General features: G+C 42.8%; 1 protein-coding gene across 1 annotated transcript in view; it reads left to right on the top strand.

Annotated features, from left to right (window-relative positions):
• Nucleotides 1-25573, top strand: part of SLC10A7 (solute carrier family 10 member 7) — a 251656-nt gene that overhangs the window by 82662 nt on the left and 143421 nt on the right. The window contains exon 5 of the mRNA XM_040418521.1: nucleotides 25097-25135. Within this exon, the coding sequence (XP_040274455.1) occupies nucleotides 25097-25135 (39 nt within the window). The remainder of the gene's footprint in view (nucleotides 1-25096; nucleotides 25136-25573) is intronic.

Genomic DNA, 25573 nt, shown 5'->3' with positions numbered 1-25573 from the left:
AATTGTGCTGCGTTCATTTTTCAGCATAATGCCATGATAACTTTACTCTCTGGGTTAGTATGATTACAGCAATACCAAATACGTGGAGTTTTTTTTTTATGTTTTACTTCTTTTGCACAATAAAAACACTTTTTAACAAAGACCCATAACTTCTTTATTAATAGTTATACAGAGCTATGTAAGGACTTGAATTTTGCAGGATGAATTGTGCTTTTATTTTTGATAATTTTTGTATACATAATACTTTTTGATCACTTTAAAAAAAAAAAAATTCTAGTGGACAATATGCAAAAAACAGCAATTCTTATTTTTTTACTGCGTACATCATATGGAATAAATCACATGATTGCATAGTGCGGGTTGTTACGGACGCGGCCATACCAAATATGTGGTCGGGATTTTTTTTTTTGATTTTTTTTTTTTAATGGAGGTGTGTTTTTTAAAATGTAATAAACAATAAATGTGGTCTGCCACATTTATCCTCATTTACGCCTGATTTCAGACACAAATGAAGACCGAAATCTACAGCATCTCTGGGCGGTAGTAGATTTCATTCTGGTGCACGTACTGCTGGAGAATGCACCTAATGTAGTATGTGGCATGCTCCTTGTCATAAATTAGTTGCATCCTCCGTCAGTGCTGGAGATTTCAAAGAATGACCTAAAACGCTGGTCTTTGATACATTTTCTCCAAAGTGTCTAACGCCTAATAAATGTGGTGCAAAGCATAGACAGTATTCTAGCACATCTAGCTTAGTAGATCACCCCCACGGCCACTCAACAGAGTCCCTTATGTGAAAGAAACTGTGAACTCCATTATTTTTTTGTTAACACACTGGGGCAGCTATGCTAAGACTAGTGTTTATAAGAGGCACAGGCCTCTTGATAAATTTGCCACATTTCCATTGCATGCGCCAGAAGTTGAAATCCACACCAGCTATGAACTGGCATAGATCATTTCTGCCAGTTTCTGGCATAAATGATAGTAAATCCATCTGGCTATGGAGGCCAGGGCCCTTGCACTAAGCCCTTCTGGCTTCTCTAGCCACTTTTACGGCTACACTGCGACATTTGTCAATGATGACTTTTCCATTGATTCTAATCCATTACATTTCCATTGACTATAAAGAAGTGACTCGCCTGCGACTTTGTTTTTGCAGCCAAATCACAGTCGTAAAATAGTCGTGCGACAGCAAGTTGCAGACAAGTTACACACATTTCTTTGTCTCGTTTTTTTTCTGCGATTTGGTGACTCACAAGACATTTCGGCCTGTAGCCTTAGTTGTAAAAGTGCAGAGTGAAGTGAAAAGTTGCAAATGTGGCATGCCCCATAATATGCATCTTTTTACGCCACAATAGTAGTAATCTCTAAATAGATATACCGTATGACTGTGGGTAAAAATAATACATAAAAGCCTGTAAAACAGTTACATAATGTAACAAGGAGCCTTGTAAAACTCCGCACTCTCCGGCCTCCTAGCTATATCTCCCTAGCATATAACAACTAATTGCTCTCTACAATGATTCTAAGACAATTAACACTTTAGGGCAAGAACTAATAGTAACAAGCCCGAAATATCCTACAGATTGGTGCAGCTTCTATTTGATGGGAATTATTAATATTTTTCTGAGAGCTAATGGAATAATGAACTACTGCTGATTACCAGTTCCGCTGTGCCGCCCAAAGGCACAACTGGCGAGAATCTCATACATGTTTGAACACTGAGCTGTTGTTTGACGTGTCTCGGGTCATTTCAAGTTGTTCATCTACTTCTCGCATACGCCGAGTGGGTTAACAATCCTCCTAGTGAGCACTGCTAACATACACTCCTTTTGTTAGGACCCTCTTGTCTCTTTGTCATTTTTTTCCGATCTATAATCCTTTGGGGCTGGATTAGTCTAAAACAGCAAAGTAGCCAGATGTCTGATTCTGAGACAGTCCCAGAGGCCAGCTACGGTAGGCAACTGAATTCGTTCAGGGTTGCAGATCAAAGGTACCTGAGACTTACTTATGGGCACGTAATTTGTGTCACATCTATTATCATCAGACAGAAAAGAATCCATGACACTTATTATTGGTATGAGTGTGAAAATCAAACGTTTTTTTTTTCTGTGAATTTTTAAATGTATTTTCAATAAATTGTAAATCTGATCTGTAATCTATTTGTTGATTGCATTGATAGCATGGATCTTATTTTACGTCTCTCACCCTTTCGATAATATCTGGTACATTTCTGCCCTGTCTGCTCAAATATAATTATTGATATCTTCTTCTAATTAGTTCCCAATGTTCCCAAACGGACTTGTCAGTGAGGAAGAGTGCTGATATTCCTAATGTGACTAGATAGCCACTCCAGAGACCTCGCTTATAACACTCAAGAACTCCGCCTTGCATAAATTTTGTATGTGGCTATTAGTTGCCATCAATTTCTAGAGCAGGATAGCAATTCTCAATTGTCCTTGTTTTTTCCCTGCTTCTGTACTCCGGGCTTTTTGATCTTTCTTCATCCACAACTGCCACTTGTGCTTCCAAGACCTTACCTTCTTTACTGCTGCAATATTAGAAACAGTCAATGCTTTTCCAAGACTTTTTGTGTGGCTCACTTAAGTGTGTGAGCTAGTAGTGGCTGACTAGCTGCTGTGATGCCTACCATACACTGTGCACACAGAGCATGGATGACATTGTACAGTGGCACTGAGCATTGTAGCAGTTAATCCAGCCTAGGGGTTAGATAGAAAACTTACTAGAGCCAGCAGCAGCATCTCTTTGTTTGCACTGCCTCTGTGTCCCTCCAGCAGCTCCTACTAAGAATGTGAATGGAGCGGCAGTGGCATATGTTTAACTGCTGCATCATTCAAACTCGGGGCATGAGGCTCCTAATTTTGTGAACAGTGGGAGTCCTAGTAGTGGACAATTATCAGCTATCCTGTGGAGAGTTGGTAAGCGTTGATTCTAGGAAAAACTCCCTAAAGTGACTATTCACATACGATAGCTGTATTTCAGTTATTTTACCGAACTCCACCATTTGGGATTGCAGCACCCATCTAGCAGCAGATTATCTCCTACACGAATAAAGGTTCAGTTAAAGGCATTTTTTGCTATCCAGCAGGCCTCGCACACCTACCTTATTTACCCATGACATGCCCCTAGAAGAATGTTTGTAATATACCCTTCCGAATTTGAGTGGATCGGCCTCTTGGGAACCCGATCAAGGGATGCTCCTCTTCTGAAAATCCTGCTTCTTCTGATGTCACATCATTTACTTGGTTTGTAGCCTGAGCTATGGACAGGACGTCACTTCTGGTGTGGATAGGGAGCCAGAACTATTCCTGTCCCTGGAGCATGTGCAGATGAGGTGGATTCAGGAGTGTTTGCACATGTACCAAGGAGAAGAATAGTTTTGGTCCGATCTACAGTGCAAGTGACGTCACTTCCATTACCAAAACAGTAAGTGTATTACAAGCTTTCTTCTACAGATGTGTTATTTGTAACTAAGATGGCATTTCAGGACCTGCTGGCTTCTGAAGTATAAAAAAATATATAAAAATCACTGAATAAAGTGGCCTAAATGGGAGGAAATACTCAACCCCAAACACTGTAGGGTGTTTATAATCGGGGGAGCAATTCCTCCGCAAGTGATCCGTTGCTAACGGAAATCCCCAGATAAAATGCATTCAATGGAGGATGTCGGCAGCGGACCACATGCACTACAAAAACATCCTACACAAGATGAAATTATGTGTGGATGAAAATATAAAAATACATAAATCACTGAAAAAGGGTGCACCACAATAATATGCGACTGACGGCACTGGCTAGACCTTCACGCTGATGTTAAAAGCTGAGACTTTAGCCAATATCTTCCAGTCAGGAACATATCGGAGCCCTGCACATCCCGTCAAGGAGTCTGTGTGGCGTGGGTCCTACCACTAAACTACCTATCGTGTGTGAACACAGTCTGATAGGTGCTAAGTACCGACTCACAGTCGCATATTGTTGTGGTGCACCTTTTTTCAGTGATTTTTGTTTATTTTTTTTTTTTATATTTTCATCCACACATTATTTCATCTTGTGTAGGATGTTTTTGTGGTGCATGTGGTCCGCTGCTGGAATCCTCCATTGTATGCATTTTTGCTGGGGATTACCGTTAGCAACGGATCACTTGCGGAGGAATTGGTCCCCCGATTTATAAACACGCTACAGGGTTTGGGGTTGAGCATTTCCTCCCATTTAGGCTACTTTAGGCCTAATGCACACGACTGTTGTTTGCTTCCGCGTCCGTTTCGCCGATTTTAGCATTTCAGGTGCGGACCCATTCATTTCTATGGAGCCGTTGAAAATGTGGATAGTGCACCGTTTGCCTTCCGCGTCCGTGGTTCCAGTCCGTCAAAAAAAATATAACCTGTCCTATTCTTGTCCGCGGAAAACGGTTCGCGGACCCATTCAAGTCAATGGGACCGCTAAAAAACGCGGAGGCACACAAGATTGTCATCCGCGTCCGTTTTATTCCTATCATTTGCATGGCAAACCTGTCTTAGACTTTTTTTTTACCTTCCTTCATGTCTGGTGGTCCTCCAAAAATAAAGGAAGAGACACTGAAACAAAAAAGTAAACGGAACCCCATTTTGCGGAACGGAACACCACAACGGTCGTGTGCATGAGGCCTTAATCAGTGATTTTTCTTTACATGTATTGAATGTGCTAATGCTTGTCATTGGTAATATTCTGGTGCACCTGGTAGCCTGTGTCACATGGCCTGTTATAGGTGGGGCTCACAGCCTCCTCCTACCCTCCCATTGTATTAGTGATCTTACTAAGGAGGTATGGAGGAGTTTGGCTGTGAGTCGGACCTCAGCACCTATCAGACTTTGTTCACACACGATAGGTAGTTTAGCGGTAGGACCCACGCCACACTGAGACACCTTGACGGAGTGCGTAGGGCTCCGATATGTTCCTGACTGGAAGATATTGGCTAAAGTCTCAGCTTTTAACATCGGCGTGAGGGTCTAGCCAGTGTGGTCAGTCGCATATTATTGTGGTGCACCTTTTTTCAGTGATTTATGACTCCTGAAATATCACCTTTAAGGAAAAATGGGAGGTGGTAGGTGGCTGGGAGACCCTAATACACACTTATCTAATGTATGGCATGCTTTAACCCTTTCACTGCCAGGGGTGTTTGGACCTCTGGTAGCCAAAACACACTTTGACATGTACAAATAAAACATAAGTTACAAAATAAAATAAAAATCCATACCCATATACACTGCTCAAAAAAATAAAGGGAACACAAAAATAACACATCCTAGATCTGAATTAATTAAATATTCTTCTGAAATACTTTGTTCTTTACATAGTTGAATGTGCTGACAACAAAATCACACAAAAATTTAAAAATGGAAATCACATTTTTTAACCCATGGAGGTCTGGATTTGGAGTCGCACTCAAAATTAAAGTGGAAAAACACACTACAGGCTGATCCAACTTTGATGTAATGTCCTTAAAACAAGTCAAAATGAGGCTCAGTAGTGTGTGTGGCCTCCACGTGCCTGTATGACCTCCCTACAACGCCTGTGCATGCTCCTGATGAGGTGGCGGACGGTCTCCTGAGGGATCTCCTCCCAGACCTGGACTAAAGCATCTGCCAACTCCTGAACAGTCTGTGGTGCAACGTGACGTTGGTGGATAGAGCGAGACATGATGTCCCAGATGTGCTCAATTGGATTCAGGTCTGGGGAACGGGCGGGCCAGTCCATAGCATCAATGCCTTCGTCTTGCAGGAACTGCTGACACACTCCAGCCACATGAGGTCTAGCATTGTCTTGCATTAGGAGGAACCCACGGCCAACCGCACCAGCATATGGTCTCACAAGGGGTCTGAGGATCTCATCTCGGTACCTAATGGCAGTCAGGCTACCTCTGGCGAGCACATGGAGGGCTGTGCGGCCCTCCAAAGAAATGCCACCTCACACCATTACTGACCCAATGCCAAACCGGTCATGCTGGAGGATGTTGCAGACAGCAGAACGTTCTCCACGGTGTCTCCAGACTCTGTCACATGTGCTCAGTGTGAACCTGCTTTCATCTGTGAAGAGCACAGGGCGCCAGTAGCGAATTTGCCAATCTTGGCGTTCTCTGGCAAATGCCAAACGTCCTGCACGGTGTTGGGCTGTAAGCACAACCCCCACCTGTGGACGTCAGGCCCTCATATCACCCTCATGGAGTCTGTTTCTGACCATTTGAGCAGACACATGCACATTTGTGGCCTGCTGGAGGTCATTTTGCAGGGCTCTGGCAGTGCTCCTCCTGTTCCTCCTTGCACAAAGGCGGAGGTAGCGGTCCTGCTGCTGGGTTGTTGCCCTCCTACGGCCTCCTCCACGTCTCCTGATGTACTGGCCTGTCTCTTGGTAGCGCCTCCATGCTCTGGACACTACGCTGACAAGACACAGCAAACCTTCTTGCCACAGCTCGCATTGATGTGCCATCCTGGATAAGCTGCACTACCTGAGCCACTTGTGTGGGTTGTAGACTCCGTCTCATGCTACCACTAGAGTGAAAGCACCGCCAGCATTCAAAAGTGACCAAAACATCAGCCAGGAAGCATAGGAACTGAGAAGTGGTCTGTGGTTACCACCTGCAGAACCACTCTTTTATTGGGGGTGTCTTGCTAATTGCCTATAATTTCCACCTGTTGTCTATCCCATTTGCACAACAGCATGTGAAATTGATTGTCACTCAGTGTTGCTTCCTAAGTGGACAGTTTGATTTCACAGAAGTGTGATTGACTTGGAGTTACATTGTGTTGTTTAAGTGTTCCCTTTATTTTTTTGAGCAGTGTAGTTTCTGCAAGTAGACAACCGGCACATTGTTAAAATATACAGAGAACTTCATGCAACATTACGTCAAAGTGTAATTTTTCATAAAAATTGCTAAAAAAAAAGTTGTGTAACCCAAGGAGAAAGTTGTATGGACCACACCTTTTTAAAAAAACAAGTTAAACACGTAGTATGTACATAGCATTTAGGCCTAAGGCTGGTTTCAAACTAGCGCTAGGAAACAGCCGCCTGCCGGATCTCTCTGCATTCTGGCATTGCCAGTAGCTTGAATGTCTTTGGGCCCATTTACTATAATAAGGACCAGCGGAGATCTGGCTGCAACTCGGCAAAGATGCCGATAGTTGGCCTGAAGAAAACTGCTGTGCGCCAGAAAATCACCAAAAGGGTTATCCGATTCTTAAAATGCCCCCACAATGCCCCTGCCCCTCCTATAGATCATACTTGCCCCGCTCCCTGGCAGCCACGTCACTCTGGCTCCCTGCACGGTCACTGCTGCATGTCCTGTCGCCCGGATCAAAATATCCGGCAATAAGGGGTGCAGCCAATAGCAGGCTGCGACCGTAACCAGTGAGGCTAGGGAGTTTGGTCACTGTTGCGGCCTGCTATTTGCTGTGGATAGGCGAGAACTTGTAACACCTGGAATACCCCTTTAAGTAGTTTCTTTCTAAATATTCCCTACTTGATGTGTAGATTACTGGTCACTTGTATCTTTTGGGACAATAATATTTTGGGGTGTTGGTAAATGCCCTTGAAGTTTTGTCACGACCCATGCTTCTCCTTTTTGGATCAATAAAAAGAAAGTGGGGCTTTTCTAAAAGGATCAGTGACTTTACTATCATGTAAAAAGCCATTTGTATGGAATTAATAGTTCAAGTGTAAGAAATACACCAACTAAACATAAAAAGATGGATTCCTGTATTTATCAGCAATAGTAATTGTGCGTTTGGCTGTGGATGCAGCTCAGGCTATTGAGTAGTCTATAACTGCCAGAGGTTGACAGGCAGCTTCCGCTAGGGTCTGCACAGGAGGCCTACCTAATATGCTGTCTGCCCTAAGGGCCTATGGGAGCGCAGCTGGATTATTATGTTAATGCATGAGCCTCCTTGCCCTCTTCCTATCCCAGCTGGGATCCCTGTTGTTCAGCTCTGCTTTTTCCTGACAGTATAGTAATATGCTTCATGATTGAAAGGGCAAAAGGCCTCAAAAAAGGAAAAAAAAAAAGAGCTCTACAAAGAGATGTCAGTGAACCATTGGAGAGATTTCTTCCTGTCAGCATCTTAGGAGCATGACTGTAAATAGACATTTAGCTAGTTGGAGTCTTGGAAAGCACTGTTTAATACATGTGACGAGTTAAAATAATCATTTACATGGATAAAAGGACATTTTACCCAAAAACGGAGGTTCGGTTAATGTGTGCCAATAATTGCAGCTCACACTGGACTTGTCACCAGCGTCTCTAGAATCCAGAACAGAGAATCTGCTAGTCTTCCATCAACATAGCTCCGTTTGAGGGACACTGAGACTTTTCACTGTCACCCCCCTTTCTCAGAGGCTGCTACAACCTGGTCATCATGGAAGTGACATCAACCCTGTCGTTTTACTTGGTTGGGTGTTTTTGCAGGATGAGTGCTGAATGCTGTGCTATGCTCCTCTGAATGAAGTAGAATATTGAAAATGACTCTGCAGAAGGTTTTATTTTACTCGTAGTTATATTGTACAATTTGCGATGCAAATGATCGTTAGATATACATTAGATGAAAGGACATTCTTTTCTAGTTAAAGGGAACCTGTCACCTGGATTTTGTGTATAGAGCTGAGGACATGGGTTGCTAGATCGCCACTAGCACATCCACAATACCCAGTCCCCATAGCTCTGTGTGCTTTTATTGTGTCAAAAACCCGATTTAATACATATGCAAATTAACCTGAGATGAGTCCTGTACGTGAGATGAGTCAGGGACAGGACTCATCTCAGGTTAATTTGCATATGTATCAAATCGGTTTTTTGACACATTAAAAGCACACAGAGCTATGGGGACTGGGTATTGCGGATGTGCTAGCGGCCATCTAGCAGCCCATGTCCTCAGCTCTATACACAAAATCCCGGTGACAGGTTCCCTTTAATATTTACGCATCCTGGCACAGTCAAAGAGGAGCATTTTGTTAAAGTCAATAAGTAAAACTCCTTGCTTTGGACAAGCTTTCTAATTGCCTAAAAATAACAAATGATGTTAAACTTACTCCTTTTGCTGGTGCTGTTACGGTGCCCCTGCCGGTGATGTCCAGGTGTATGGTATGTGACTGCTGCAGCTAGTTAGACCTCTGAGGACAGCGATTGGCTGCAGTGGTCATGTGTCATATACATGACACAAGCAGCAGGAGGAGGGCTGGATCAGCACCGCAGAGAACGGTGCTGGAGAAAGGGGTGAGTATGACATCATTTTAGGCAATTAGAGGGCTTCTCCAAGATTTTTAATTAGCTTGGACAAGCTCTTCAAGTTATTTACTGCTTCTTGCTAGAGCTTACAACCCTATTTAGCTACTGCCTTGTGCATATCAGGCCACTTAAAGGGTCTCTGTCACCAGAATTAACCCTATTAAACTGGCTAACATTAGCGATGTTATAATGTCAGCAGTCCCCATCTCTACTTTTTTTATGCTTATTAATGGCCCCTTACTGCACATTTTTAACTTTTATGATATGCAAATTAGCCTCTAGGAGTCTCCGTTCTCCCACCTCATGTCACACCCTGCCATCCTTGATTGACAGGGCCAGGCAGGGTTCGTCGTCTTCTGCCGACCCTGTGTCCCGGATAAATCTCGCGCCTGCACCGTGCCGTTTACCCAGCACACAGGGCCGGCAGGAGGAGATGAACGCTGCCCTCCCCCCTGCTCCTAGAGGCTAACTTGCATATCATAAAAGTTAAAATTGTGCAGTAAGGGGGCCATCAATAAGCATAAGTATAGTAGAGTTAGGGTGTGCTGACATTAGCACATCGCTATTGTCAGCCAGTTTAATGGGGTTAATTCTGGTGACAGCAACTCTTTAAACTAAAAGCTATCACTTCATAAATAACATCTACTAGGATATACATCTTTAAGGGGTCATTTATTAAACAGAAATACGCCTAAATAAGATTGCAGTGCAAAGGTCCATCTGCGACTTCTCCCCGTCCGCACCAGGTCTAAAAAAGTGGGCAGGGAGAGGGACGGACTGCAGGCAGGCCCGTCTCATTTACCATTTTCTACACTTGTTTATTAGGCGTAGAAAATGGTCTAACTGTAAGACAGCTAAAAAGCTGGCTTACATTTAGAAGCAGCTGTGGATCCGCCGAAGGTATGTAGAGGCGCCTCTTTATAACTCTGGCGGATCCACCACCAGGTATATTAAGACCGGGGTCTAAAACGTCAGTCTTAATAATTGTGCTCCTTATTCTAACAGTAGGTGAGATAGGAAAAGCCAAGGACATAACAGCACTCCCTTGTAGAAGATGCTTTTTACAAAGTAATGCAATGAGTGCAATTACACCTACTGAACAGGAGTTCTTGATGCCATTCAAAGGCATGCATTGCATTCGAATTACAACCTTGCCCTCTGTCCTTGTGCAGCCTCAACCACATGGTTCTTCAGTCGGAGCGCCATTAAGCAGATGCAATAGATGTGCATTGTTAACGGTATCCATCTCTTGACCAATTCCAATACCTGTTGTGGAACTGAAATAGAACCCTAAGGCTACCTGCACGCAGTTCCAAATAATTCTGTGTAATAGTACTCGTATACTGTATGAGACTAAACAAATCTCATGTACACTTTGCTTTTTTCTTAGGTGCAGAAATTGACCTGCTGTATGGAATCTAAAATCTGCAGCATCTCAATGGTTGTTGCATTTTTCTTGTGCTGATTTCATCCTTTTCAATGGAAGGGAGAGATCTGCAGAAAATACGCACAGAAAAAGCAATAAATAGTTCAGATTTCTGCGCGGTTTTAGTGCAAATTTCTTGTGGATTTTGTGCACATTAATCGGCATTGTGTGCAAGTAGCGTTAGGATCTGTTCACACTCGAGCCCTGGCTTCTGTTTTGAACAGGATATTTGCCAGATGCATTATGATATGCTTGGCATATTTGTAATGAGCCATTTTTCAAGCCACCCTTTCATCCACTGGATTTCCTTTTTTTAATCTTACAGGCAAGCACAATAGTCAGTGCTATACTATTCCGACTGTCAAAAAGCAGCAGAAACTTGATAGAAAAGAACAGCTATGTGGACAGAGCTTGACCTTCAGTGTTCTTGAATAAGTTGACTTGAATTTTCAAAATTGTGCTTGACGAACAAACTTCAAATAGCCTAATAAAGTTAATAAACTGTAAAATTCCAAAGAAATAGTGAAATAATTAAAATGTGTTCTAGATGCACTACTCACAAAAAGTTAAGGGTATTTGGCTTTCAGGTGAAATTTATGCAAAACGTAAAAAGTTCAGGCTACAGTGATAGGATATCATGAAATTAGGGCATTTAAGTAGAAGCATGCAATGGTGATTTCCTCATCGCAAACAATTTATTGAAAAGCCAACAACAGTGGTGGGTATACCCCCACAAAAATGTCAATGTCTCAATAACTTGTCATGTGGCCTTGGGCATCAATTACTGCTTGACAACGATGTCTCATGCTGTTCACAAGTCAACTTATTGTCTGCTGAGGCATGGCATCCCACTCTCCTGGCGGCCCTCAGGTCATTGAGGTCCTGGGATACAGAGTTTCGAGCCTCTAGACAGCGACTCAGCTGATCCCATAGGTCTTTCTTGGGATTCAGGTCTGGAGAAAGTGAAGGCCACGGTATTTGAAGTACCCCAGTCTCCAGCAGCCGTTGCCTAATGATGCGACCACGATGAGCTGGCACATTGTCGTCCATGAAGATGAAATTAGGCCTGTGTTGTTCATACAGAGGCACAATGACTGGACTAATGATGTTATACAAGTAGTATGGGCTTGTCACTACCATTCACAAAGCGTAGGGCAGTTCTGTATTGACTAGACACATCTGCCCCACACTGTAACACCACAACCACAGGCTCATCTGGTGACAACAGTGGGTGATGCAATGTTGACGACCATCATTTTTGCTCATCGTGAATCGACTTTCATCAGTGAACAGCACTGAGACCCACTGGTCCCTCGTCTAGATGCTCCCTGGCCCATGCAAGACGATGACGCCTGTGGTCAGGTACACTTGCAGGTCATCTAGCACGAAGGCCATGCTGATGTAAATTATTATTATTATTTATTATGATGTAAATGGTTTCGAATGGTCTGACGTGACACTTGGGTGCCTCTCCCCTCCCTTAAATGTGCCTGGAGTTGTGTGGAATTCATCATCCGGTTCTGCAGACATTGTTCCCAATGAAGTGGTCATCAGTGTGGGATGTGGCCAAAGGATGTCCACTTCTATGCCTTTCTGTGACTCTTCCAGTCTCTCTGTATCTCTGTTGCAACCTGCTGATGACACTCTAAGCTCAGTGGCCACTTCCGTCTGAGAACATCCTGCTTGAAGGTTCTGTTGATCAGTTGTTAGGTGTCGTCTTGGTCTCATAATGTCAAAATGTGAACAGCATGATGAGGAGGACTGTTTAAATACCAATTCTAATTGAACCAGGAAACGTATTGGGTGATTCATTGAGCAAACACCTGTTGTGAATTGTGCTGTTAAGCTCCTTGTTAGAACAAGTTGTGCAAAAAGTACTGAAACATTGAACAGCTGGACATTCAAAAGTTTAGAGAAAGTCACAATAAGTTCACCTGTAAAGGTTAGATTTCAACCTTTACTGTGTCCCTAACTTTTTGTGAGTAGAGTATGACTGTTTCTATGAGTGACAACCGAGGACTGGCAGTGGTGTAGTGTTTACTGTGGTAAGGAAATGGTGAAAACATTCAGTTAAGGCCATAGTCTACAGGGTGTGGGATTTTTAACTCTGTCACTTGCAGAGCTTAGAGAAGATAGCAGCAGTGGCATCTGATCATGTAGGGTAAATGTGTCACTAACTACACGTGTCCTCATTTATGTTCCACCTAACATTCTCCTCTGACATTTTCCACGAAGCAAAACCAGTTTGCATGGGCATGTCTCTCCTCTACTGGATGTACAACATTGTAAAGAATGTGATGACACATTACATACTATTAAGTGATGAGTATCATTATTAAGCAAAATTATAATAAATCCTAAATGGGGTTAATGGATTTTACATAGAAAGATTTCAGCAAAGCTTTGGCCATTGAGGTTACTTGAGTTTACAGTGGTGCATAAGATTTAGCAAGAAAATATGTTCAGGTGCCAAAGAGTGTTCTTACAGCCATTGTAGGTTACTAAACTGAACATATTGCAGAATTATATTATCCTGAACAAAACCGCTGATGACCATGTCTATTACTGCTATGAGCATCTGAAATCTTGGTATCATCCAGTACTCATATTTGTAAAAGACCAATCAAAGGAAACCTGCACGGCAGATACCTACCAGAAAGGAATGGTCTGAAAATGTTTCCTCTGCCCTGGTGCCAGGATCCAGCATCATCAGACTCAACTCCAACTTTACAGCACAGGTACCCCACAAGTTTTATGGATGATGATGGTACAGTAGTTTGACTCCCAGGCAGTCTTCACTAGCAGCCACAAGTCAGCACCGAGTCTAATCAATGGCTGGAGTGGTGTACGTGAGGAAGTTGACAGATGAGGACCAGAAGACCAGTGAAGACAGGCAGGGAGGCAGAACAGAGAGCAAGTGAGTATGGATTTCTGCACATGTACTCCAGGCTGGGGTGCAAACTTAAAAAAAAAAAAGAAAAGTCCTGGACAACCCCTGTAAGAGGCCTTTTATACAGGCCATTGATCAGGAGGATACACATTCATACCCAACATTTGCCCTAGGCAAACCAACTATCAAGTATTTCATGAAGACTTTAAGGGTACTTTCACACTTGCGTTGTTGGATTCCGGCAGGCAGTTCCGGCAATCTGTATGCAAACGGATACCATTTGTAGGTGGATTCGTCTCACAAATGCATTGCAATACCAGATCCGTCTCTCCGGTTGTCATCCGGAAAAAACGGATCTGGTATTTATCTTTTTCACCTTTTTAAAGGTCTGCGCATGCGCAGACCACGAAACCGGATCCATTTTTCCCGAACACTTGTGGGCCGGATCCGGCATTAATGCATTTCAATGGCAAGTGTTCCGGAATCTTGGACGGAGAAAATACTGCAGCATGCTGCTGTATTTTCTCCGTCCAAAAACCGTACAGTGACTGAACTGAAGACATCCTGATGCATACTGAACGGATTGCTCTCTATTAAGAATGCATTAGGATAAAACTGATCTGTTTTTTTCCGGTATTGAGCCCCTAGGACGGAACTCAATACCGGAAAAGTTTAACGCAAGTGTTAAAGTACCCTTAAATCATCACTTCCCCTTGTGTAAAGAGGTGTGCAGCCGAAAATAATGAGACAGTCATCATGCTATATCGTTGATCAGTGCTGGTTACTAGCAGAAACTCTACCTGTGTAAAAGGACCTACCTATCTCTCAGTCCATCTCTCAAGCATTCCATCCTCAAGGTGATTCAGACAGTCCAGAGCCGTCTCTCTGTGTTTGTTTATTTCTTTTGTCGAAACAAAGTAATACCTTAGATCAATTAATTAGGCAAACAATCAGCCTCCATATAGTAAAACTGTCTAAAATATATCCTCTTCACCATAGAAATCAATCAAAATTAGACTTTTTTTTTTATTTTTTTCGAAACCGTTTAAGAAATTACAGCTGAACAAAAAAATTTATGTAGATCAAATCTCCCTGAAACCCATTTGGAACCCTGTAAACATGGGGTGCGTTAGTTCTGTGTTTACTCTGATTTGGTCACTAGCAGTATACCGTATTAGAGCTGTGGCCTGTCCTCAGCCAATGAGTATCACAGCCAGGCCTCCTGGTATTTCTGATTGGCTGATAAGAAATAAATATATAAATAAGCATGGATTCCTTCATGCAGCGCTGAGCAATTAAGCCAGTAGATGGCAGCACGGTGCAGCCTCTGAAATTATATGGCGTCAAGTAGTGGCCTCACTTAGTGCTCCTTGTATAACCTGTTTTAATCTCTCACGTGTCTATTAAAACTTGTCTTACAAGAAATATACTTTTAATGACTAATTTCATAGCTTTAAAATGTTAAGTGCATAATGATAATTTACTTTGTACTTCAGGTTTGTAATTGAGTTAATGTATATGTAAAACTTAGACTATTATCCGGTTCTCATTCTGCATTTGCGCGGAGCTGTCATACCTGGGTCACTGTTCCACATTAGCTTGTGTTTTATGGGCACGTTTGGGTTATGGCTAGTTTTATTTAACCATTACTTCCGTCTGTGTGTGCCTCAGCGTGCCTGGATTCTTTTGTATGCATTTAAACAGTCTTTTTAAAAGCCCCGGTGTATTTCAGCCAGTCCTGCGCGCAATATCCCATTCACCCTTAAGAATTGCAGAGAGTCATGGTCTGAACTTTATGTAAAAAGAGTGCTTGCTTAAGATTTCTTTTATTAACTGTCATCATCGTCATAATATATGTCCAAATAACTGTAGTATAATAACCAAATTTGAGAATAATAGGCCCCTTATGAGAGGTCTAAGTCATTCAGGATAGTCAGTGACAAATTGGCTGTAACCGAGTAACGTGCTCATATTGTCCTGCTTACTCTCTCTCCTTGGTGTCATTCCCATTCATCAATGTCCTTGCTCCCTTCTTATTAAAGCACACTTCCTCAAAAGCAACTTTATTTCTGTAAAGAGTAAGACTAGTGACAGGATATTCAATTTTTCATCTGTACTCCATTTAATAGTTTTTTTTTATCTTGTTGTATAGATGTGCTAGAAATGGTATAAAGCACATATACAAAATATTAAAGGTACAGAAAGCCATTTTCTGGAAGCACATAGTTAGACAGATGACATCATTTTCCAACCATCCGCCATAGATCCTTTATTAAAAATAAAACCAGTTTAGACTTCTAAAGTTATGTTCACATTTGCTTCTGAGGCTCCGTTCAGGGCCTCCATTGCGGATTCTTTCAAAAAAATGGACAAAAAAGTCCTGCACACCTACTTTTTTTCTGCTAAAAGTCAAAACTCCAGAAGATAAACTGAACAGACCTCACTATAGTCAGTTTGATCTATTTGGCATAGTTCACAACTTCTACAACAAAAGTATGTATACCCAAAAATCATTCATAATCCAAAATTTGTCAATAAATTCTTTATTTCATCATCATCATATTAAATACCTAGAAAAGAGTCCACAAAACACTGGTGAAGCAGATAAGTGAGGGACCACTGGAAAAAGGCTAGTAACGGTTATATCCACATTGAAGAAGGCGTACACCAGATAGTATTATAATATAAAAAAGTCTTAACAATTGTCCAGGCTAGAACTAAAGACCATGTGTAGGCCAAAAGTATATCTACCATACCAGTGTCCCTCACTCATTCTATGCGTTTCGCCAACAGGCTTTGTCAGGGGAATGGCATAGTTCGGTTATATACTGGATCTTGCACTTCCATTATTTTCATTGTTCCGCTAGCTAGCAGTGATATGAATAAGCCCTAAGCAGTGGCGGATCATAATGCGGCTGTTTTGGGTGGCTGCCCAGGGCCCAATGTCTGAGGGGCCCATAGCCATCCAAGCTACCCACACAAACTGTGCATCACCACCATTCATTTATAAAAGTTCACCCATTACAACTGCGCTATGGCGTGCCTGCAGCGCTGCGCTATAAGGATAGAAGGAGAGAGAAATCATGTGTCGCATAACTGAGTGACAAAAAGAAAGGCTCCCTGACTTTACTAAAAGACGCCAGTCCGGGTCCTCTTCCTCCAAAGAGACAGAAAATGGCGGTCCCTTCCTCCTCTGAATTCGAGGAGGAAATGGACGAAGCCGAGCCTTCAAGGCGGATGGAGGACGACGACCCCCTTTCTGAAGGGGAGATTGTAGAGGACGCAAAAAAATTCTACTTCTCTTCTGAGGAAAGGGCCACAATGGGCATTGAAGAGGTCCAGAAGGCACACTCAATACAGGAAGAGATGTTCAAGGGGTTAACTAAAAAAATCTAAGGTCTTCCCCATAAATGAGAATATAAAGGAGATGATTCTAGACGAATGGTCAGAACCAGAAAAACGTCTGGGTATTTCGAGAGAATTTAGAAACAGGCTCCTGTTTGATCCCTCAGAGTCAAAATTGTTTGACAATATTCCTAGGATTGATGTGCAGGTAGCGAAGGTAAACAAAAAGACCTCCCTACCATTTTGAAGATTCTTCCCAGCTGCGGGACCAGATGGAGAGAAAGGCTTATAGTCTCCTGCATAAGGCGTGGGAAGCAGCTATGTACAGTATCAAGACCAACATTACGGCAACTTCGGTGGCGAGATCTATGTACTTGTGGTTAAACGAGCTAGAAAACAATCTAAAAAATAAAACCCAGAGAGAGGAAATTATAGATTCTCTGCCCCTTCTAAGATCTACCACAGCAGCCTTAGCAGATGCCTCGGCTGAGACAGGTTTACTGCCAGGGACGCAGCACTTTCTAACTCCGCTAGAAGGGCCTTATGGATGAAGTTGTGGTCGGGCGACAAGGCTTCAAAAATGAAGCTCTGTTCTATCACTCTTTACGGGAATATGTCTTTGGGCCAGTTCTGGACAAAATCCTGGAAAATGCGACAGATAAGAAAAAAGGGTTTCCTGAAGAGAAACCTCAAAGGAAAAATGTTTCCTTTAATCCCTATGGGGGGAGAGATGGACCCTACAGGGGAAAAGGAAAAACAGGGAGGTGGAGCTACCCAAAAGGTGGTCGAGGTAAGGGGTTCCTCTTTAATCCCCAAAATAAAACCAGCGAAAAACAATGACGCCAGGATTGGGGGAACACTAAGAGGGTTCCTATCTCAATGGGAAGGAATTACCTGAAACCCATGGGTATTCGATATAGTTGCCAAAGGATACAAGATAGTTTTCCTCTCTTCCCCCAAAGAAATTTGTGATAACATCCCCACCATCCATTCTACTAAGAGAAAGACTCTGGAAGGGGGTACTGGAAATGTTAAATCTGGGAGCCATTACACAAGTTCCCCACTCTTAAGAGAGAGAGGGTTTTTACCCCACCCTATTGTTAGTGGCCAAGCCAGACGGAACGTTCAGGACGATAATAAATCTAAAGGAACTGAACAAGAGCATCCTATACAGGAAATTCAAGATGGAGTCCTTGATTCCATTGATAGGTCAGAGTGCATTAATGTGCACGATAGATCTCAAGGACGCATATTACCATGTACCAATCAGATAGCAGTCGCAAAAATTCTTGAGATTCGCGCTAAGATACAGTACAGGGAAGGTTAATCATTTTCAGTTTACGGCCCTCTCTTTCGGTATTTCAGCAGCCCCAAGAGTCTTCACCAAAATAGTAGTAGAAATGGTAGCTCATTCAAGGAAACAAGGTCTAATGATAATACCATACTTAGATGACTTCCTATTACTGGCAAACTTTGGGGGAAAGATGAAAAGAGAACGAAAATCCTTTGTATCCCTAAAGTAATCCAAAAGATTATACTCGACAGGCCAAATCTTATTTTAATAACCTCATTCTGGCCAAAACGAAGTTGGTTCTCAATCCTAAAAAATTTTGCTGCGTTGGATCAGTGGGTACTCCCTCCCAGAAAAGACATAATGGTTCAGGGGCCAATAATACACCCATGCCCAGAATTTTTCAGGTGGACAGCCTGGATCCTGAATCGGAAAATCTAAGGAGCCAGGGGTTGTCAGAGAAGGTAATCACCACTCTGAAAGCTAGTAGGAAAAAGGTGACTTCTGTGATTTATCAAAAAATATGGAAGAGGTTCTGCTCATGGTGGGGACATGGAGAGATAGATCAATCAACCCCAAACATTCAGAAGATTTTTGATTTTCTACAACAGCGTTTAGATTTAGGCTTGCGTCCTTCGACCCTGAAGGTTTCAGTCCGGAGTACCTTCTTCTAACTGAGCACAGGTGGATTAAGAGATTTTTCAGGGCCACTTGCCGCTTAAAGAGGACCTTTCACCTGTATAAACGATGTTAACTGAGTATGCTGCCATATAGGGCAGCGCCCGGGGATCTCGCTGCACTTACTATTATCCCCGGGCGCCGCTCCGTTCTCCCGTTATAGGCTCCGGTACCTTTGCTTCTTAAGTTATAGTAGGCGGGTCTTCTCTTGTCCTGTGGGCGTCTCCTTCTCCTAGGCTGCAGCGCTGGCCAATCGCAGCGCACAGCTCACAGCCTGGGAGAAAAAAAACTCCCAGGCTGTGAGCTGTGTGCTGCGATTGGCCAGCGCTGCAGCCTAGGAGAAGAAGACGCCCACAGGACAAGAGAAGACCCGCCTACTATAACTTAAGAAACAAAGGTACCGGAGCCTATAACGGGAGAACGGAGCGGCGCCCGGGGATAATAGTAAGTGCAGTGAGATCCCCGGACGCCGCTCTATATGGCAGCATACTCAGTTAACATCGTTTATACAGGTGAAAGGTCCTCTTTAAGACCTTTTGTTAGACATAGAATCCCAACTTGGGATCTAAACATAGTACTCAAGGGTCTAACAAAAAGTCCTTTTGAGCCGTTAGAGGATGTGTCAGTTAAGATGCTCTCTTTCAAGACCGTTTTCCTCCTAGCAATTACATCAGCTAGGAGAATAGGGGAAATTCAAGCCCTCTCTATCAGACATCCATACTTAACTATCACGGACAATAGAGTGGTTCTTAAACCAGATCCAGGTTTTCTTCCAAAGGAAATAGTGCTGCCATCATTTTGTAATAACCCGAACAACAAAAAAGAGGAATTTCTTTCCTTAGACATTTGAAGTAACTAGAGACTTTAGGAAGGTTGATAACCTGTTAGTACAGTTCAGAGGGAAAAATAAAGGGAAAGCCGCCTCTAGGGCCTCCATCGCCAGGTGGATAACTATCCATGACTCTCCAAAATCTTCCTTGCCCTGTGAAAGTTGGAGCCCATTCCAGCAGGGTGGTCTCTTCTTCCTATGCAGAAAGAGCGGATGCTTCATTGGAGCAGATATGTAGGGCTGCGACTTGGTCCAACATTCATACCTTCATAAAGCACTACAGACTTGACTTGTCAGGATCTTCAGATCTATCCTTTGGTAGGAAGGTACTCCAAGCCTTAGCTCCCCTTAATTGAATAATCTGGTAGGTCTCCTATCTTACGGTCATTGTGGTGAAATGGGAAAAACTGAATTAGACTTACTGGTAATTCCTTTTCCATGAATCCACCATGACGGCACGGAATTCCCACCCCCCAAAAAACCAAAAAACAAAGCGTGCATATAAAAAAAAAAACAACAAAAAAAAAAACGATAGTCAGTTTATATGAGTCTACCTGAAATTTTGCTTTATGTGAAATACAAAAAAAAAGAAAAGTGTGTTTAGGTGAAGGGTTACAATAGTAATCTGGTAAACACTGAAGAGGGGGGGGGGCGGGGGCAATTTAACCTTTTTCTGTTTTCCTGCCGTCACGGTGGATTCATGGAAAAGGAATTACCGGTTAGGGTACTTTTACACTAGCATTTTTCTTTTCCGGTATAGAGTTCCGTCCTAGTTATCTTAATGCATTCTGAATGGAGAGCATTTCATTCAGGATGCATCAATTTAGTCCCTCTTACGTTTTTTGGCTGGAGAAAATACCGCAGCATGCTGCATTTTTCTCTCCGGACAAAAATCCTGTATACTTGCCGGAATGCCGGATCCGGCATTAATTTCTATTGAAATGTTTTAGTTAAAATTGCCCCCTTGACGGATCTGTTCTTCTGGGCCGCGCATGCGCAGACCTTTAAATCCGTGAAAAAATAAATACCGGATCCGTTTTTCCGGATGACACCGGAGAGACGGACCCGGAATTTCAATGCATTTGTCAGACGGATCCGCATCCGGATCTGTCTGACAAATGCATCCGTTTGCGAAAAGTAGCCTAAGTCTAATTCAGTTTTTTTCAGGGATCAGTTCTGCGTTGCGTGAAAAACCCAGCATGTTCTATAATCTGCGTTTTTTACGCAGCCCTGGCCCCATAGCAGTGAATGGGGCTTCAGTAAAAAAAATGCGTTTTTCACGGATGGTTGCTGAGAGATGTTTGTAAACCTTCATTTTTTTTTTATCACGCGTGTGAAAAACGCATCAAAACGCATTGCACCTGCGCGGAAAAAACTGAACGCAATCACAGACAAAACTGACTGAACTTGCTTGCAAAATGGTGCAAGTTTCACTGAACGCACCCTGAACGCATCCGGAGCCAATCCGTCACGCTCGTGTGAAAGAGGCCTAACTTGAACTAGCTTTTGTTGCTATATTTTGCCATGTAGTTAGCAGCAAAAGCCTTCTGAAAGCTTAATATTTTCCTCTTACCACTAGATATTGAGCACATGTACATTTATGTGCTGTCCTAAACTTGCTTGTTGTGAAATCACCCTTCTGTGACATCCTCACTACTGAGACCTAATTTTTCTCACCAAGCACACAATGATTATTTGTGATCAGGATCACACGCTGATTAATGTGCACTGCAATCAATCGAGTTCAAGAAAAATTTTGTTACATTACAGGGGTTCATAAATGGGTAATTATATCGCATTAATGGGGAATTCGGGTAATTTGACGTTATCCCCTATCTACTTAGCGGGCCTCTGTCCTTGGTTTTGAAACAATCCACTTAGAATCCTGTTGGTGCCGCTGTGGCGTCCACCAGGAGACTGCTACGACCATCCCGCACAGCAGAGGGGAGGGGCCTTGTGTGGCTCATACACTGACACCGAAGCCTCCGGTACACTTACTGGGGTCGGATTCTAAATTGATTTGTTCAGCACTGCATCCACTAAAACTAAGAACAGAGATGTGTCCCCTCCGGTCCCCAGCTATGTCTATCAGCAGTTTATCGATGAAACTGCTGAGAAATGCTTCATGTGTTAGTAGATGCGGCTGTTCTTCAGCAAAATACAACTAGTCTTTTAAATCTCCGAGCATGCATTGTCAAAGGTTTTCAGGGCATTTTGATATATCTTGTCCCACAGCAACAGAAGAGCCGTTGACTGCCTCGGGCTAGAAATACAGAGAGATTTTTGGGTTGTGATGCTGCACAAAAAAAGATCAGAGTGACATCGTAATCTACACAAGTCAGTGGAGTCACATCTACAAGTTCATGCTGAGAAGTCACATGTTGGTGATTTTGCCAGAAACTACAATAAAATTGGAATGAACCCTTCCGTCACAACAGGGTATTTTTCAAAACAATTTTCATAGAAAACTTTTTTTTTTTTTTTTTTTTTGGGCTGTTTTTTCTTTTTCATGTCAGCAGCACTATACCATTGAAAATGGTATAGTGCAGGAGTCAGCAAAAATGATTAAGCCTCCTACCTATTTAGGTAACCCATTGTCAGTTTACTGCTCCCTTGAGAGGAAGATGTTATCTGAAATGTAATCCTCATGATAATAGTAGGTGTAGAATTGGTGTAACAATATGACCGTTCTTTTGAACCCTTGATAGGCTTTGGTAAAGATGGCAACAGAAGAGCATAGCATTGTGCACATGACCCAGCAGGGACGTGTGACTTTGAGGGCATGTCACCGCTGAGGCCAGTCATTGGCTGCAGCCACGCATGTGACCCAGTCCATTCAGGAAGACACTCTAGGACCCACAGAAATAAAACAGTTGGGAGCAGGTAAGTATAGTTTCCTCCACATGTCCAGCTGGGTGGTGGTGAAATAAAATTAAAAAAGTCAATCCTGGACATTGCCTTTAATTCTGTTCAAGCAAAGGCACTTACACTTGAATAATGAGATTGAGCTGTCAGGATTGCAGTATCCTCTCACTAGATTGCATCAATGTTTGGAAGGGAAGACAAGAAAAAATGTTTTAGCTAAACAACAAAACAAAACAAAAAAAAAACAGGTGTTAACGACGGTTAAACTGTCAGTTTTTCACGGCCATTTGTCATGGATGCTTCTTTGATAGTTTCTCACTATCATGTGAATAGGGCCTAAAGTCATTGTTTGGCCTCCTGCACACGACTGTAGGTGTCCTGTGGCCGTATTGCGGATCCGCAATACACGGGCACCGTTCCGTGTGCATACCGCATCATGGATGCGGACCCATTCACTTCAATAGGTCCACAAATCCGGAGGTGCGGAATGGAAGCACAGAACAGAAGCACTACAGAGTGCTACCGTGGTGTTTCGTCCCGTACTTCCGCTCAGCAAAAAGATTGAACATGTCCTATCTTTTTGCGGAACTGCTGGATCACGGACCCATTAAAGTGAATGGGTCCGCGATCCGCTGTGGCTGCCCCATGTTCGGTGTTCGTGCATTGCGGCCTGCATTCTGCAGGCGGCCTTTTAGTGTGAAATCTTGGATGCTTCGGATTATTCCATGACCATCATTTAATAGATAACCTCTATGTTGCTGGGATATCTTGGTGGTTTCATACATGACATGTTAGACTAGTAACATTATTCTCACACTTTATGGATGTTTTGTTAAACTGGCCAAAATTCAGTGTTTAAGGCCTCATGCACACGACCATTCCGTCTTTTGACAATCCGCAAAACACAGAAGCGTCCGTGTGCCTTCCGCAATTTGCGTAACGGAGCGGGCGGCCCATTGTAGAAATGCCTATTCTTGTCCGCAAAACGGACAAGAATAGGACATGTTTTATATGGAACGGAGCAACGGATGCGGACGGCATTGAAGTGAATGGGTCCGCACCCGAGCCGCAAAAAACTGCGGCTCGGATGCAGACTAGAACAACGGTCGTGTGCATGAGGCCTAAGAGGGAGATTTATTAAAACTGGTGGAATGGAAAACGGACATATTTCCCCCAAGCAATCAATAAATCAGATTGATCATTTAATTTTCCAAAGGAGCTGTGAAAATTGAAAGGTCGAATCTGATTTGTTGCTATGGGCAACTGTCAGTTTTACTTTACACCGGTTTTGATACATCTCCCCTTATGTTCAATAATTCTTATTAAAATTTCGGGGTAGTAATATGGTAAAAAGTTCTGTGATCCTATATAAAAAAAAAAAGCACTCCCAAGTTTCACACATGCTGCTTGGGCTCAGTGTTACACAATGGAGACCATTGATGAACAGGTCTAATCACCTTCTCAGCAAACAGTGGCACAGATTTACTAATGTGTCTGCACCTAAAATCTGTCCAAAAATTGGTACACTTTTTTTTTTTTTTTTTTCTGACTTGACAAGTGGGCAGGGCTTAGTGGAAATGGGGTACAGCTTCACAGGAAAAAGTCTGGATGGTGGTCTAAGATGTGGCATTGTATAATTCTGTCTCAAATAAATTGACCAATATTTGGTATACAGTAGAGTTAGGGCGCTCTTACACATTCGTTCGGCTGACCGTTATCCCTCACGGTTTCCCCATACACATACATGTCCAGCTTGGCCGAACGTCTGTGTTTTCTATGGAGAGAGCAGAGAAAGCTGCAGTCAGACCCTTCTGGGGACGGATTCTCTCCCACAAGAACAAAAGGTTGAGCAAAAATATTAACTTTGCCTGATTCTTCTCACCCCCGACATCATCTATCAGGGGAGAGTCGGCAGCTCCCCACTCACATTAGACTGTCGGACGAACCTGCCGTTCTCGGTGCGTTTGGCCAACAATCCATTAATGTGTATGGGGGCCTTTAGACAAAGTGTCTACCCCTGCACCACGTTTAGCATCCAGCCTGAGACACTGTGATGAATCTAGACAGCCTATCTACTTTTATGCCATCTACAGATTGTACTTCTGTTTGCTGAAGAAAAATGATGAGTTTTCCACGAAAGCAAAAAAAAAATTTATATTTCCACCGATTTTGTGACCTTTCCAGTGTAAAAAATAATGACTTATTTTGCAGGAACCGCACCACCTCTCGTCTATGGGCCATGTCTAGTATGACAGCTTATCTCCATTCACTTGAATAGGGATGAATCATAATACCAGAGTTGCCTTTTCTGAAGGAAAAAAAAAAAACCTTCACTTTTAGACCTAGACAAACCCAGGTTTTTCCAATCCAACATGCATAATATTGATATAACTAAACTTGGATGTCTGTGCCATTCGTTCATGAATTTGGCCATAGCTCTCATGCCTGTATATTACATTTATAGGAGTGCATTAATAGGTTATTTTCTTATTTTCCTACAGGCCGCTGCTATATTTAATTCTGCATTTGGGAGTTTTTTGGTAAGTACATCTCCAATCTTGTGTAGTGACCCATAATGTCATTGTGTTTGTGCACTGCCAAACCGCAGAGCGGAGGAGAAAGTGTGGACGGGAGTCAGTAGGCTCCCAGCTGCACAGCGCGTTTCCCCCCCAGATACAAACACTTCCCCTATTGTATTAAAAAGCCTTTCCTGCGGTGAACTGTTATAATGAAGACACATGTCAATATCTTATTGTCCTTAATGAGCTGTATTGGATATTCATTATATAGCAAGAAATAGCGCAAGAATGGTGTAGACCACAGCTCAAGGCACATGATTGAGGGTCTTCCACCTCAGCTGGAGTGTCTCTAGAGGATTAATATACTCATTGTTTGGCTTTATGGCACATAAATTGATTTTTGCTTAAAGGGATGCACCAGGTCCTTTGGCTGGTGGGATATTATGTATCTATGGTAAT

Source organism: Bufo bufo, chromosome 2 (assembly GCF_905171765.1).
Source record: "Bufo bufo chromosome 2, aBufBuf1.1, whole genome shotgun sequence".
NCBI lineage: Eukaryota > Metazoa > Chordata > Amphibia > Anura > Bufonidae > Bufo > Bufo bufo.
Note: the sequence above shows the minus strand (reverse complement) of the source record. Positions and strands in the feature narration are given on the sequence as shown.